This window comes from Strix uralensis, chromosome 2 (genome assembly GCF_047716275.1).
Source record: "Strix uralensis isolate ZFMK-TIS-50842 chromosome 2, bStrUra1, whole genome shotgun sequence".
Taxonomy (NCBI): domain Eukaryota; kingdom Metazoa; phylum Chordata; class Aves; order Strigiformes; family Strigidae; genus Strix; species Strix uralensis.
The window spans coordinates 41,766,322-41,781,468 of NC_133973.1; the positions used below are offsets into that span (position 1 = coordinate 41,766,322).

Genomic DNA, 15,147 nt, shown 5'->3' on the forward strand with positions numbered 1-15,147 from the left:
GAGCTTCTCATTGCTAATACATATGGTCACTTTAGCACATTCTGTGATCTCTCTACGTTGTAGCAAAGATGGTGCAATTGACCAGAAAGTTCGGGCAACAAGTCTCAGAAATGGAGCTTAAGCATCTCCTTAAGGAATACGGGAATTAATTTTAAAAGACTTAATAACTGTAAATCGGTAATTAGAAATTCCAAAGGGTGATTTGAAATATCAGGGAACCTATTGCGGCATTGTTTTTTAAAGAGAATCTTAATATTTTAAATCGCTTTGTAGTGTTTAGGACAAGCAGAATCCCATAAAGTCGCTTATTCTATTTCAACTATTTTATGTCCAAGACAGCTGCAAACAACGCAAGCTTCGAAATATTCCCAGAGCATTTACCTTTCTTTGCCTTACTTTGTTTGTTAACCTTTCACTGCAAACTGGTCCCTGCAATCTGACAGTAACCTGACAGTGGTCATTCTTCCTCCTGCCACATACATAATTTTTTTTCAGGTATAGTTTAGTTGGAAAGATTCTACTATTAATGTACAACCGCCTTTCTGACCATAGATCATGCTTCCTGCTGGAATTCTGGGATACTGTCTTCCATATTAACTGATCTCAAAACAGTCAAAAAAATTTAAAATAACATATAGACAATCATGTAATAGTTTACTTAAAACATTAGGGTTCATACCTAACAGGATGAGAATGCTATATTTTAATTGTTTTCATAATAAAGTTGTACAGCTTCATCAAATGGATTTGATTCTCATGGAAACACTGCAAGTGTGTTACAGAATGTTCAATAATCAGACTACACATTCTTGTCAGAGAAACTGGCAGCGCAACTTCCTATCTATTGATCTTAATCACCCAGATTAAGTGCCATTAAAAGAAATTTCAGATTATTGTAACATACACTGGATTTCCTGGACTTGGGCAGAGCTGCAGCACGTTACTCAATTCAACATGAAACACTGTCCAGGATCTCCAAGACATGAACAACTTCAACCCCTCCAAGTCTGACATTCCCAGTAAATGAGACAAATCAGTAAGCAGAACTTTTCTAGAAGTGGAACAAATATCTCCTAACAGGAGGGGAAGTTAAGCACATTAGAGGACAACAAGATGAAAAAGTCGTTCCCATTCACATTGCTGTAGTCTGGTCGAATTCCTTTTACCACAAGAGCAAATGGGTATCTAAAAAGTAGATAGTTCTAAAAAAGATTCAAGCCAGAGATTAATCACTTGTTTTAACCACACACACTATTAGAGTGAGTGTAGTTAAACTATTAGGTTTAGATAAATTAATCCATACAAGATGATCTTCCAACATTTGCTTTTGAAAGACAGTTAAAATTAAACTGTTATAGACTTAGGCCCACTGTCACATATAGGAGGCTGCTGGCACCTACTCTGTTCAGCTGAGCAAATACTAAATGGAAGGAGCCACACCTATGAAGCCACAGAGAATAAATGCATTCAAGAACAACTGTTCTTTGTTTTATTGAATGGTTGAAGCAGGACTATAATTCAAGTATATTTAAATCAAGTGTTGGTCCACTCTTATCATCAAAAAGAATTTTTTTTTAGAATAACATCAACACAAATGGAAGGAATATGAAGCATCATAATAGGAACTTTCAACTGTATGTGATGTTAGACCGTGATCAGACTGGTGCTACTTCAATATTTATAGACTCTCCACTGTATAGACCAGTCACACCAGTGTTATTTACCTCCAAATCATTGAAGTTCTGTGTAAAGGTTCCTTCTGTCTACAGCTCACGTCTGAGCCATCAACATGAGATCAAAATGCCACTTGTGCCACTAGAATCGTAGTCATGTAGAAATATTTTTATATTTAGTATTTTACTAAAGAATAATTACTATCCTCTCTGAAGTTACATATAGCCATTATAAATTTTTACATCAAACATTTACAACTGGTTCATAATATACAACACAACAATTTAGCTATAATTTCTAATCTTCCAGTGTAAAAGTTTCAAACAACATGTTGCTAAGATAATTTCAATTTATCTGTTTTGCACACAGTCACAGGCAGTACAGGGCATTTCAAAAACTCATGTTACATAATTAAAAAAATGGAATGATGTTACTTCAATAACAATTACTTTGGGGATTGTTGGTGGTGTTTTTTTTTTTTAAACAAGCAGATTTCAATTTCTAAATCCCATCTGGTGCTACTACTAACATTTAAAATAGGCTTGAGAGGGAAAAAAATACTTAGAAATAAATACACCTTTAAAAAAATTCCACAGTTAACCATGTCAGAATGTTTTCCACACAGTTTAAAGGAGACCTTACTCTTCATCATTTTCTTGCGCTGAAATACAGTGGAGCTCAATCCATTCTTATCTTCTGATTTGTCATCCTATAAATAATGCTGTCATACCCAGGATCCATGTTCCAGAGGTTGTAGGAGATAACTATCACAGCTAAAGCAAGACCTATCATCATCCACAGAATAATGTTGAAGATTACAGAGTAGTTGTAGTTATATGGATAGGCAAGGTTATATGGATTTTCTGTTTCGCTCTGTAATAAAGAAAATGTGTATTACTTTAAAGTTCGCTTGCATACAAAACACATTCTGACTACATCGAAAATCTGAGCAATCTAAATAGGAGAGATGGGTTTTTGCTAGACAATTCTGATGCTGGGGCACAAAATGCAGAAGTGACTATGTGACTGACATTAATGGAATCCAAAGGAATGGGCTGACAGGAGCCTCATGAAATCCAGTTAGGACGAACACAAAGTCCTGCACTTGGGACAGAATAACCCTGTGTGACAGGACTGACCAGCTGGGCAGCAGCTCTGCAGAGAGGGACCTGGAGGTCCTGGTGGACAAGGTGAACAGGAGTCAGCAGTGCACCTCTGCAATGATGCAAAGCAAATGCATCCTAGACTACATCTGGAGTGTAGACAGCAAGTCAAGGAAATCAATTTTTTCCCCACCCAGAAGGCAGGACTTGCATGCACTACTGTACTGGGAAGAAAACAGCAGAAATGCAAATTCTAACAAGACATAAGGCAAAAAGTTTTCACGGTGAAAGTGGCTAAAACTTTGGAACAAGCTGTCCAGACAGGCTGTGGGACTTCTAGCCATCAACTTCACAAGAACTTGGCTGGACAAGGACCTGAGCAGCCTGATCCAACTCCTAAATTAATTCTGCTTTGAGCAGTAGGTTGGACTAGGTGACCTCTAGAGGCCCTCTTCAACCTGAATTACAATATGATTAAGTGAAGATCAAGACAGGTAAGCTGACCTCTTTGCACCCATGAGTAAACCATAGTCAGTATTCTGGTCCTTAAAAAAGAATTATGCTCAAATGAAGAAGTGTTGCAGTTTGGATTACTTTTAATAAATGAGATATAGAAAAATGTGCATCTACTACCTGTGAAGACTGGAGAATGGAGCGAGTCTTCCTCGTGAGGGGAGAATTAAATGCCTTCACAGCTACCACTTCTACTACTGCATTCCCACTATACAGATTAAACATCTCATCTGCAAACTGAAAAAGCAAAAGTGATTTATTTTAAAACCTACACTGTAGCCAGGAATTAAGTAGAGTTTTGTTAGCAAGATGTACTAAACCATAAGATTTCAGCTTCAGGAATAATTATGGAAAGTTGTAAAAATTTACACTATTTTAGAATTCCATTAAGAAACTGCCAACTTTCACCTGGTTTACAGTATCTCTTTAAAACCCCTCAACCACTGTTCAGCAGACTGCACCTTATAACTGCTCTCTGGGCTGAACCTCATTCTTTCATCCCTTTTACAAAAGGCCAATCACCATATAGTTTCCCAATTGTACGTCCGTCGGTTTCAACAAAATATTTAGGTTCTCAACCTTCCACTGGAAAATTATGAACATGAATATTTTAATCTGGTCCAGAGACTAATATGTCTAGTATTTAAATATATTTGCTTAACTGCAAAGAGGCCGAAGAGTAATGTTTAGAGAAAATAGTTATTTCGTTTAGCAAATTCATGCTTTTACACTTTTCCATCATGCTTTTGAAACTCTCAAAAGTGACTGGGCTTAATAAAGATTTTATCTAATGATTACATAAGACCTGCTAAAGAATTACTATCTTGAGCACACTGAGAGATGAACAGTATTATTTTAGAGGCTTGGAAATTTAGATTTATACAGCTTTGTGGGCAAGGGGAAACTAACCACTGTACCCTGGGGTAAAGATATTTCCACATTTCTTAGAGCCAGTTTTTGAGGCATACTGGTGGTTTTAAATGCAAGATATTTATTTAGAAAAAAACAACTTATCAAGTCATGTTGATACATGGTTTCAATATATTCCTACTCCTTTATGTGAAATATCTAAACACATTGTAGAATCATGTCAACACTTTCCAGAGTGATGAATTGTACCATTCAATAACTGAACTACATTTTAAAAACCAAACAGCAAAAACAAGCATCAGGCAAGTCATCACTAATGAAGTGACAATTCAAAGAAGAAGACAGTCGATAAACTAACTCCCTTGTAGTTAACACAAAAAATTTTTTCCTTAGTATTCCTGTGAGTTTTGTTCACTAGGTAGTAAGTATACCTTTTGCAAAGAGTCTGCAAGAATTTGAGAAGCATCCTTGAACTGCTGAGAGTCTTCCCCATACCGTTTTCCAACCTCTTCCAAACCAGCCAGTTCCAGAGAGTACAGGTCCGGAGAGTGATCTTTGGCTAAGTGCTTGTGTCGAGACAGCTTTGGCACATCATTGAGGGCAGAAAGAAATTAATTCATAAACAGGTTACTTTAAAGACACATTTCACAAAATCTGTTTGCTGGAATTAATCCAGCCTCACTTTCCACAGTCATATTCCATATTGATTAAAAAGTGGAATTTCTTGCCAACTTAACTAGATGTCCAGAATTGTTTCTACAGAAGAAAGTGGATGATCATCATGTAGCATCTATTCCTAACATGAGGTTATATACATGTAGTATAGAGCTCTACTAAAAAGAAACATTATACTTACTCACATCAGAATCCTCGTTCTGTACTTGTCATAAAAACAAAACTTGGAGAAAAAAAAATACATAACTACAGTACTTAGATATTACTGTTCCCTTCGCCAAAGCTGGCCCTTGCAAAACTTGAGTGTAGGTTGCAACTTCTACCTTGCTCTTGCCCATGTACAAAAGTAGTTTACTTAAGGAGTATCATCCCATTGTCATAAAATCCAACCAACATAATCCAAATTATCTCAAAGGAGAGTAGTGATGTTCTTGCACTTCTACAGGTGTGAAGCTGCAGTACTGACATCTGCCTGCACAAGACAGCAGTCTCTGAAAGCAAGAAATTGAATCTGTTCCTATCTTCCCATCTACTTTAACTACAGCGTTTCTAGTCTGCAAGACAAAACCAAGTTGTTCTACCTCATTTTCTCAAGAGCCCCATTTCTCTCCACCAGCCCTTCACCAAATGTGAACTTCAGAGTTTTTCATGACTGTTTCTTTCACTTTAAGTAGATGAGGATTGCAGCTTAAAGGACACATTCCCACCCCCCCAAAAAAAACAACCCCCAAAACAAACCCTAAACCACAGCAACAAGACAGTAGTTTCTTAGTAAAAAGATCATAAGAATTAAAAGCTCACCCCTCCATTGGAATATTTCTATCACCATCACTATTCACGCTACAGAAGTCACTTCAGTCTTTTCAGATAAAATGTTACGGTGATATTTTGAAGTAAAATGGTAGACAGGGCAAAGAACATCATCTTCTTAACTACCATTATACTTCTCAAATAAGAAAATAAGGAAAGCCCTGGCAAATTCTTCACTGAGTACTTCCTGTGTCTTTGGGTATGGAGAAATAGCAGCTCAGAATTCCCCATTCTCACTGAACACAATACAGAAGAAACTACAGATGATTAAGGTTTTCATTTTCTTCTGCCCATGACAGGGCTCATACAAGTAGCTTGAGAAAGCATTATTTAAACTGATGCAACCCGCTGATGACACGCTTGAATATATATCACTAGTTGCCAAGTACCCTGGCCATGGCTCCTCTGCCTTTAAAGATCTCTGAAGTTTGTGACACAAGATGGAGAGAGTGTTTCAAAAAAAAAAAACTTACCAGGCTTGCAATATCATGTAGGACTTGTAGTTCTGACAGAAAAAGCAAGTCAACCTGGGGGAAGTGGCAGAAAGAAAGATGAAATCAAAGTTAGGGAAGTCTCATTTTGTTGCAAGTCTCAGTATTTTATAACAGGTTATGTCTGTTACAGCATCAGAACATGCTAGAATGAAATTACTCTTTCAATAAAGTTACTTACAAAAAAACCTTGAAACTTAGTTCCTAGAATTCAGTTAAAAAAAATTAGAGTGGGCTCTCCTAGGCAAAGCAAGGGTTAAAAAAAAAAGGAGAAAAAAAAAAGAAAATAAAAGCACCAGCTAACTAAGAATATTGGAAAAAAAACCGTAAATGTTCCCACTGATTAAAGTTTTTTACCTCATTGTTTCTGCTGAGGGAGTTGAGAGGAAGGGAGCTGAGAATGGAGTTGTCCTGGAATAAACGGTTTCGCAGTTGGCGCAGTGTGACAGAAAGATCTTCAAATACAGAGTTTGCCTTGCCCACCATGTACACTCTCTGCAGGAATAGCCATTGTTTAATAACAACAGAGGTTAGTTTTTAGCTCTTCCAGTCACACATTAATAATCAATCATACTTGCAATCTGTCTCCAATGCAAAATATTTCATATAACCAATTGGTTTTGCTCCAGCCACACAAGTGGAAAGAGGTTTACTATTTAGAACATCTGGAATCAGAAGTGAAGCAACACTCACTTCCTCACTGGGGGCCAGCTGCAAGACCACGGGAGTTTCCTCAGAGAACAAAGTATGAATAGCGTTCGCAACACTGTCGAGACTGAAAGGAACAGCCTGGAAGACAAAGTCCAGTTAGATTTTTGGGTAAAACAGGGCCTAATCATATAAAAGGAGATAATTTGCTTAACTACAGAAGTCTGGAAAAATAGGACAACCTCTTTTTCAGCAGAGAGTATATTTTCAAAGTGATAATAGCAAATAATAGGAGCCAATGTGCAAAACATCAACTGTGTATCTATGAGCAGACAATTTATTTGTATATATCGCAGACACGATCCATTTTTAAGAACTCCAAGGGGCCACGATTGTGTAATTAAGAGGCTTACTTAAGAGTATAGCCCTGTTTATCAGTAAAGCAAGACCAACAAATACAGAGGCAACACAAAAGGGGAAACCAATCTTAGAGCAAATGGGAAGTTATGAACCACAAAAAACTGATGAATGAAAATATACCAGAAGAAAGACCAACTGCTGAAACACCATGGGAAAGAGCCATATAAAAAATTACTAAGAATAAAAGAAATCCTAGCACCGTATAGTGCCATTACTGGCAAGCTAATAAACCTGTTAGTTTTTCTAAACTTTTATTTCTGGGTTTCATCTAAAAAGAAGCAGAATGGTACATTGCCATTCACTAGTTAAAGAGCATAAAAATATTTTTTCTAATAATTTTAGTAAATCTGTAAGCTAAGATAATTTATACCCAAAGGTCCTGAACATGGACTCAGTGGTGATCATTTGAAACTGTTCTTGAGTATCAGAGAACCAGTACTTTGCCACCATAAATGTGGGACAGCCCTTTGAAGCCATGGCAGCAGTTAACTGAACCAATTAAAGTTTAGGAATACGAATTCCTATTAACACAAAATAAAGAAAATATGCATTATGTACATGTCAGAACTTTACCAAAGTTACAAATGCAAATACAGCTAAAGACTACTTCAAGTACATTTAAGGTTTCCTCAAGTTAGCAATGACTACACAGTCAGGTGCAGACAATCCTAAATCAGTTTTGGTCCAGATACCATTTCAGCAATGCCAACACATAACTGTGCCTGAACTAGTGAGCTGTGCCTGAAAGCTGACATGAAAGCAGATCTGTGTTCAGCTGAATTTGACCCGAGTTCAGTATAAAGCCACATAACATTCCAACTAAACGCTGATATTCTAGAATAGATCAAAAGACTACCTGATAGCTGTAAAAGTAATTTCATAGGGAAATCATCACCTCCTCTTGGGGTGTGCAACAGGGTGTCAATATTAAACAAAACACTATTCAACACTGTCATTGATGATTCCATGGTTTATTCCACCAAAATAATAAAATGATAAATAATAATTCTTAACAGGAGCACAGCAGTCTCACAGAGACAAAACGCATGGTAAACTGGTGCAAAACAAAGTTTTCCAAGATAGGCAGAAGAAGAGTTAACTAACTAGAAATAACCTGAAAAACAACTTATTTGAAAAGGGTTTGTGGGTTCATGCTGGACAAAGAACAGCTCAACATGAAGAACTGGTCAAACATCGCAGTAAAATAGATTAAAGCAGACAATGCATTTATAAAGGAGAAGTGAGTAGACACTGGTCAGTTACCAATATTTTGTAAGTTACTGTGTTCCTGTTAAGATGTGTATGGACAAAATCGTATGACAACAAAAGAGGCAACAATCATAAATTTAAAACCAGAAAATTCTATCTCAATGCAAGAAAAGTGTTTTTTTTACTGAAAGGGTGGTCAAATACTGGCACAGACTGCCCAGAGAAGTTGTGGAGTAAAGTACTCAAAACCCAACTGGACACAGTTCTGGTCAGCCTGCTCTAGCTGACCCTGCTTGTTCAGAGGGTTTAACTAGATGATTTCAAGAGGTCCCTCCCAACCGAAATGATTCTGTGATACTGTGACAAGTGTGAGAAAAGAGCCTCAACAAAGACAGAGAGTGACAGGTAAATGTAATGTTGTTTGCTGTTATTCTTTTTGATACACTATAATCAAATTGTGTCTCAAAGTGCTGCATTTCACAGTCAAGTACTTGAGGAAAACTCAAAGACTGCTTAGAGGGTGATACAGTACATCAAAGAATCAACATCGTATAAAATGCTATCACACACACTCAGCTGAAGAAAAAAAAAGTAGGAGTTAGTGATTCAGACTATGAATCAATAAGTTAACATGGGAAGCAGCAGACTGTCTGCCTCTTGGTACAAACATATTAAAACTAGACGCCTTTCAAGGAGAACATGCTTTGGTCAAACAAGTTACTGAACTCAACACAGGAGGCCCCAGGCAATCTTAAGGGCCTCTCACCTTGTACAGCAGTCTGACTGGATTATTTATCTATACAGCCTGACCCATCGTTCTAGGGGGGTATGTGAACCTCAAGTGAAGTAAGAAATAAGTGAATGTCAAGGACTACACTAGAGTCATGTACTTCTCATTAGATCATAAGTCACAGAAATTGCACAACAGTTCCAAACGTGGATACTCACATTCTCAATAGGATAAGAAATCCCTTTGACAGGCAACGTCAACTTGTCTACTCCCTTCACTGTCACCAGCACAGTAGCTCGTGGTCTGTGAAACAGATCACCCACTGCAAGCCCAGGCCAGGAAAGCTCCTATGACAAAATAGTAAAAAAAACCTTGTTTCACAGGGAGAAAGAGATGAGCCCTCCCCCACCATTACAGCAAAATAACTTACTATCTTAATATCTCTGTGCAGAACAGCCTACTGGAAATTTCATGGCAAAGTAAGTTAACACCAGAATGCTTTCATCTTGAATAATGCTGTTTCAACTTAACCGTGAAAAAACTGTTTAAAACTTGCCAGTAACTTCATAGCAAAGGCTACACTGAGAGAAGTTTATACATATTGGATATACCAACAGTTATTACCCACAATTAAATTAGAAATATCATAGTCTATATTTAATAAGTGAAGGCTAAATTTAAAAAACAAAACCAAAACCAAACCCTTTCAAAAACACCATTGAAACAGGTTTAGGCACACTAAAACACTAATATCTTGATATTTTCAATACCAGAAAGAAATAGGGGGAAAAAAGGAAGGGGGGGGTGTCACTCATACCAACAACCTACTAATCTAAAACTTACAAATTCATACAGAAACATAAAAAGATTCCTTAGTAGCTTACTACAGTTCTGTATCGGTAACAGCACAGTGAAGGCTACCTGGCTGGTTTACTCAGGCACAAAATACAAATTCATCTATTTGGAATGAACTCAAACAGATTTCTCCATTTGTGTAAAAGTCCTAACTGCTTAAGTTTCATAAAACCAACTTATTTGGACTTTAGAATTAAATGTCATTGACATTATGATCTCTATCACCTCCAAGAAACAAAATTAAAACCTTTTAAAGCATCATCAGGGTCAAAAAAGGGGATTAGTTTTATCCTGCCTTAACAGGGGAGGAATGTTTTTGAGAATCCCCAATGTAATGCAGTAAGAACTCTAAATTCTCTACAGTGCCCCTACTGCACTGACAGTTTATGTTCCTAGACTACAGCCTTGAGGTAAACTGCTGTGGCATTTCCCACAAACTGCAAAATGAGTGTTTGGACCCTGCAGTATTCCCCATACCAGGGCTGGAAGCTGCCTACACTGCAATTTCTGCCTTAGTGACAACTTTCAGTTTCAGGGCTTAACTGAATAATTTACACACTTCCTTCCCTGCCTACTTCTAGGATTTGAAATAATACTAACAGAGAACTATTTCTAAAGGATGGTACAGACCCATCACAGCAAATGAATTCCAAGCTTTGGCACAGACACAGAGCGAGTACTGAAACACTCACTCCATGATAACCATGTCGTACCTCCAGATGACCAACATGCCAAGTCAAGTGTTCAAAATGGGCCAAACTCCACTGTTTTGCTGGGTGTCTTTACATGCAATGCACACACTACCATCTGATGTATTGTTTTTTCTTGATAAAATAATCAAAATATACTTCTTAGGAATACCACTCAAGAGTTTCTTACTTGATTAATGACAAAAAAGAATTATTAATTGACAGCAAGATATTTTCAGACAAATTCTAAAACACAGGCTAAACAGACCTGCATTCAAATGAGACTCTTGCCTAGCTGAAACACGGAAGAAATGGGAAACAGCCTCCCTCACCAGCACTGTGAGAATATCCCAGCTTGTAGCTTTGAGTATCCGGCTGCACAGACACTGCTAGAGATGCCTGGCTATTACGCTTTCACGTACTGCTTCAACAGCTGCTCATCCCTGCTGAAGCCCAGCAAAATTTCAGCAGGCAAGATGGAATCAATCCAAGGGCTCCTACACATGTGCCCCACTTTAAACATCACTAAAGCTATATTCAAAAACCTGATTTGGGAAAACACTACTGCAAATTAGGTTTTCAAGTCTTTGGATTACTTCCTAAGTATTTAGTCTACTTGTTCTTATTAACTATGCTCAGCAGACAAGCTTGCTGACCTGACAAAATGCCAGCCTAGCCAAGCCATTGCTCACAGTCTTCAGAGTACCCAAGAGCAGAGCCCTACGGATAGCTCCTAGGTAAGAAATGACAGGGTTTCCACCGATTCTCAGTATGTGACCACAGATGGGGGGATACAGCATGTAGTTAGGTCTCAGAGGAACTGAAGAACAGCACTACAAAGACTCCACGGGTTTGCTTCCTTCTATAGCTGATGATTCAAATTAGCCAGCTAGCACAGCCTTTTGCTGCTCATATGACTGACATAGCTCTATGCTTGGAAACCAGACTCTGACAAGTCATACATTCCTCAAGACAAACACGATGATATTTTATATATTCAAGCCCATGACAGGAAGATTTGCATGTTAAGTGAGCAGGTCTGTAGTTTTAGAGGCATTTCAAAATCAAGACCTGAAACATACATCTTCAACAGAAAAGCCCATGGATAATGCAGCTACATCTGGGATCCGCTCGCCAGGAATGGGCCAACTTCCATCTCGAAACACAACTGACTGAGGTGATCGTAAGACACTAAACTCATCACCGCATACACCTAAAAAACAAACATAAAAGGCTGTCAGAGTTCTTGCAATCTTTCTCTTACATAACACAGAAAAAGAGCATATGAGAGCTTTCATTCCTTCTTCCTCCCTCTCGTGCCTGTCAGTTTACGTAACACAAGCAGTGAGAACCGATCGTTTTAATGCTCTGGAATACAAAATAAGGCTTCTATATGGCAATGACTAAGGATGGACAAATCCACATTATCAAAAGCAGGACAATTATTCAAGCAGCAGCACAGTACACTTCTGCATACGCACTAGCACGTTGTGAGTAGTGCTACAATTCAGAACTGGTAAAGCTAACTCTCAGCAGAGCCAGGTGGACTCCAAAATCCCATTAGCTCACAAGCAGCTATGCACCAACACGGCTCTGTGTGCTTCCAGGACTGCCTGGCATAACACCTCTTCTCATGCAGACAACAGCCTGAGACACTGAACCCAGAGCCAGGAGGATCAGCAGAGTTTCTCAGTGCTGGCTTAAACAGAACACTGTCAGGAACAATCTGGCTTCTGCAGAACAGCTCCAGTGCCTCTGCTCTGCCTTCTCAGCCACATGACGTTGTAAATCCTTCTTCTTCCTTGGATGTGGTACCGGACCCAAGCTGATTGTGTGAAGCCACAACCTGCAATACTTCTCGTGTCAGGTTTTCATTCATTCGGGATCCCCCTTCACTCTCTTCCCCATTACCTTGAATAGCAAAGCTGACTAACAGCATATTTCTAAACTGTATTATGATGACAGTAATTTACTGTGTAATAAAGTCAGAAAGGACTCCACAGAAATAAGGGATGAGCTTATCTCAAGCTAGCTTCCTATTTTTAAGTCACTTAAGCATAACTGCAATACTGTGTACACAAACATTTATCTAAATAAATTTTAAAACGTGTTTGGAGTATATAAGCAGTAACATGCACAATGCAAAATTTCAGGCATATTTCCCCCTTCAGCAATCTGTGTAGGTTTCTAACAGAACTAATCTGACACAGGACACGAGAAAATCAAGAGAGCACTAAATATTTGCAGGCCATCTAAGCTGAAGTTCTAATTATACAATCAGTCTGACTGCATACTTCAAAATTACATGAACAAGATAACCATCTAAAGAAAATAAAAGTATTTATTTATATGATCACAGAAGATTAGTTACCAGTCCAAGCAGCTACATACAACAGTTTTCCAGGGCATCTGCAAATCTAAAGGCTATTTACAAAATTAATGCAATAGTAAACTGATGTGTTCTGCAGTTATAATCTTCCCTAACATTACTTTAGCCAATGTGACCTTGAAGATGCTGTTTTAAAGCCTGGGTTATGATCATGCATACAAATGTTGACAGTAAATCAGAGCTATGTTATGATAAACATAATAAAGGAACAAAGCACTGCGATGCAGGTCAGGGAAGGGTGGCAAAAGCAAGGAAACAGGCCAAACCAACAGATGCATATGGAGCAGATTCAAGCATTTTTTGTTTTAAACTGATATGAGTTCATTGGATGGCCTGCTGTCAATTTTTAACGGTGCAACAACCTGCATTTTCAAGGACAGAAATGTTTCTGGATCAATTTGTTTAAAAAGGATTTTACAAAATTGCTACAAATATTTTTGCTCAGTCTGTAGGATTTCACATGTTGCTCTCCACAAGGCTGTAAGACAGTCACACACGTGATTTAGGACAAGTTGGTTTACTTAGGACAAGATTGCTTAGACTGATAAAATCAGAGCATTACCCTCTTCAATTAAATTTGCCTTTTTAGACTTGTTTAAGATCTCAGTGATTAAAACTGAATCTGAACTTGGGAACACAAGCCAGACACACTATAATTTCTTGAGCACAGAACCCCACTTACGCCACATAAGCAGTGAAGTCTGCAGAGTAAATTCTGCGATGCAGTTAGTCCTGTATACTGTTATCCACCCACCTACAGAAAACTTAACTAAGCTCCAACCTTGCCGAAGCTGTACCTCAGGAGAACTTCGGCCCTCAAAAGCCTTTGTGAGCCGGGACTGAAGAACGAAGGTATATTGAGAGAAAACTATTTATGGTGCCTGGAAGCCTTAGGTGCAGGTCGCAAGCCTGACTCGCAGCGGATGACAGAAAGCCGCCAGCGACCACAAAAGCAGCTCGGCAAAACATGAAAATCCGCTCAAAGTAACAAAACGATGCGTACCCATACATGCCCCCCCCAGGGCCCTTGGCTAGAGGGAGAGGGAAGTCTCCGGGCGAAGGCTCTGGGGGAGCCGGGATGGGGGGGAGCAGGGAGCTGCAGCCAGGGGACAGCCCCCCGCTCTCACCTCTCCGTCCTGAGGCTGGTGGGCAGGCACCCGCCTGCCCCCCTCCCGAGCACTACCCAGCGGGGGGACGCCCCGGGGCTATGAGGGGGGTGGGGGGCCCGGCCGGGGCTCTCCCTCCGAGGGCGCCCCAGAGCCCGCCCAGGGCCGCGCGCTCCCCAGGTCAGCCCTCCCCGCGAGGTTCGCGCCCCTCCCTCCTCCCCCACCCCCAGCTCGCGCGCTCCCTTCCCCCGCCCCGCAACCGCTCGCGCGCCCCTTTCCCACCGCTGCGGCCGCCCCTTCCCCCGCAACGTCCCTCCGCAGCGGCTCCGCAGCCCCCCCCACCCGCCGCGGCGGCTGGCCAGGCCAGCGGCTCCCCCACACTGGCTCGACCCCGCTCGCTCACCGGCGAGACAAGCCGATGTCACCAGCACCGCCACCTCCAGGGCCCAGCGAGCCCCGCCGAGCCGCCCCATGTCCGCCGCGGTGCCCACCGCCGCGCTGCCAGACGCCGCTGGGGAAACGCCGGGCCGGACCGGGCCGCACCGTCGGACGGAGAACCCCCGGCGCCCCGCCCACTAGGGAGCGCTGACGGACAACCGCCGAAGCCAATCTGCTGGTGAGATTCGGGCCGGCTGGGCGGGACTCTGCAGGAGTGACTGACGGAACTGACCATTCGCCGGTGAAGCCCACCCCCACCTTGTCACGGGGCTGACCGGTCAGCTGAGAGGCTGTCCGTCGGGGGGCAGAGTCTTAGCTTGAGTGGCGTTTCCAGTTAGCCAATCAGATCGTGAGAGATCTCTGCACCATTTTCCTCTCCGCACCGTAAATTTAGAGGGCAGCGGTGAGGAGGCGGAGCCTCGCTGGAGTGAGTTGACGGCTGTTTCGGCCAATCGAAGTGCGAGAGATCCGGGCCTTGCCCCTCCCAGCGCTCAGCCGTACGACCGCGATAGCGTCCGACGGAGGCA

General features: G+C 40.7%; 1 protein-coding gene across 1 annotated transcript; it reads right to left on the reverse strand.

Moving 5' to 3' along the window:
* Positions 1 to 1,462: 1,462 nt before the first annotated feature.
* On the reverse strand, positions 1,463 to 14,788 carry ATP6AP2 (ATPase H+ transporting accessory protein 2). The gene is made up of 9 exons (XM_074858526.1): positions 14,586 to 14,788; positions 11,770 to 11,900; positions 9,362 to 9,490; positions 6,830 to 6,925; positions 6,494 to 6,631; positions 6,119 to 6,172; positions 4,592 to 4,741; positions 3,411 to 3,527; positions 1,463 to 2,547 (listed from the first exon to the last, which is right to left on the reverse strand). The coding sequence occupies exons 1-9, from the start codon at positions 14,653 to 14,655 to the stop codon at positions 2,353 to 2,355; spliced, it is 1,080 nt and encodes a 359-aa protein (XP_074714627.1). The 5' UTR covers positions 14,656 to 14,788; the 3' UTR covers positions 1,463 to 2,352.
* Positions 14,789 to 15,147: the final 359 nt, after the last annotated feature.

What these genes read in the sequence shown, in the direction of transcription:
- ATP6AP2 (XM_074858526.1), bottom strand. Translation starts at nt 14,655, where the DNA reads ATGGGGCGGCTCGGCGGGGCTCGCTGGGCCCTGGAGGTGGCGGTGCTG. An exon ending in AGCTGGCCCCCAGTGAGGAA is followed by an intron (nt 6,632 to 6,829) that starts GTGAGTGTTGCT and finishes CTATTCCTGCAG; the next exon opens with AGAGTGTACATGGTGGGCAA. An exon ending in TTGCAGACTCTTTGCAAAAG is followed by an intron (nt 3,528 to 4,591) that starts GTATACTTACTA and finishes TTGCTTTTTCAG; the next exon opens with TTTGCAGATGAGATGTTTAA.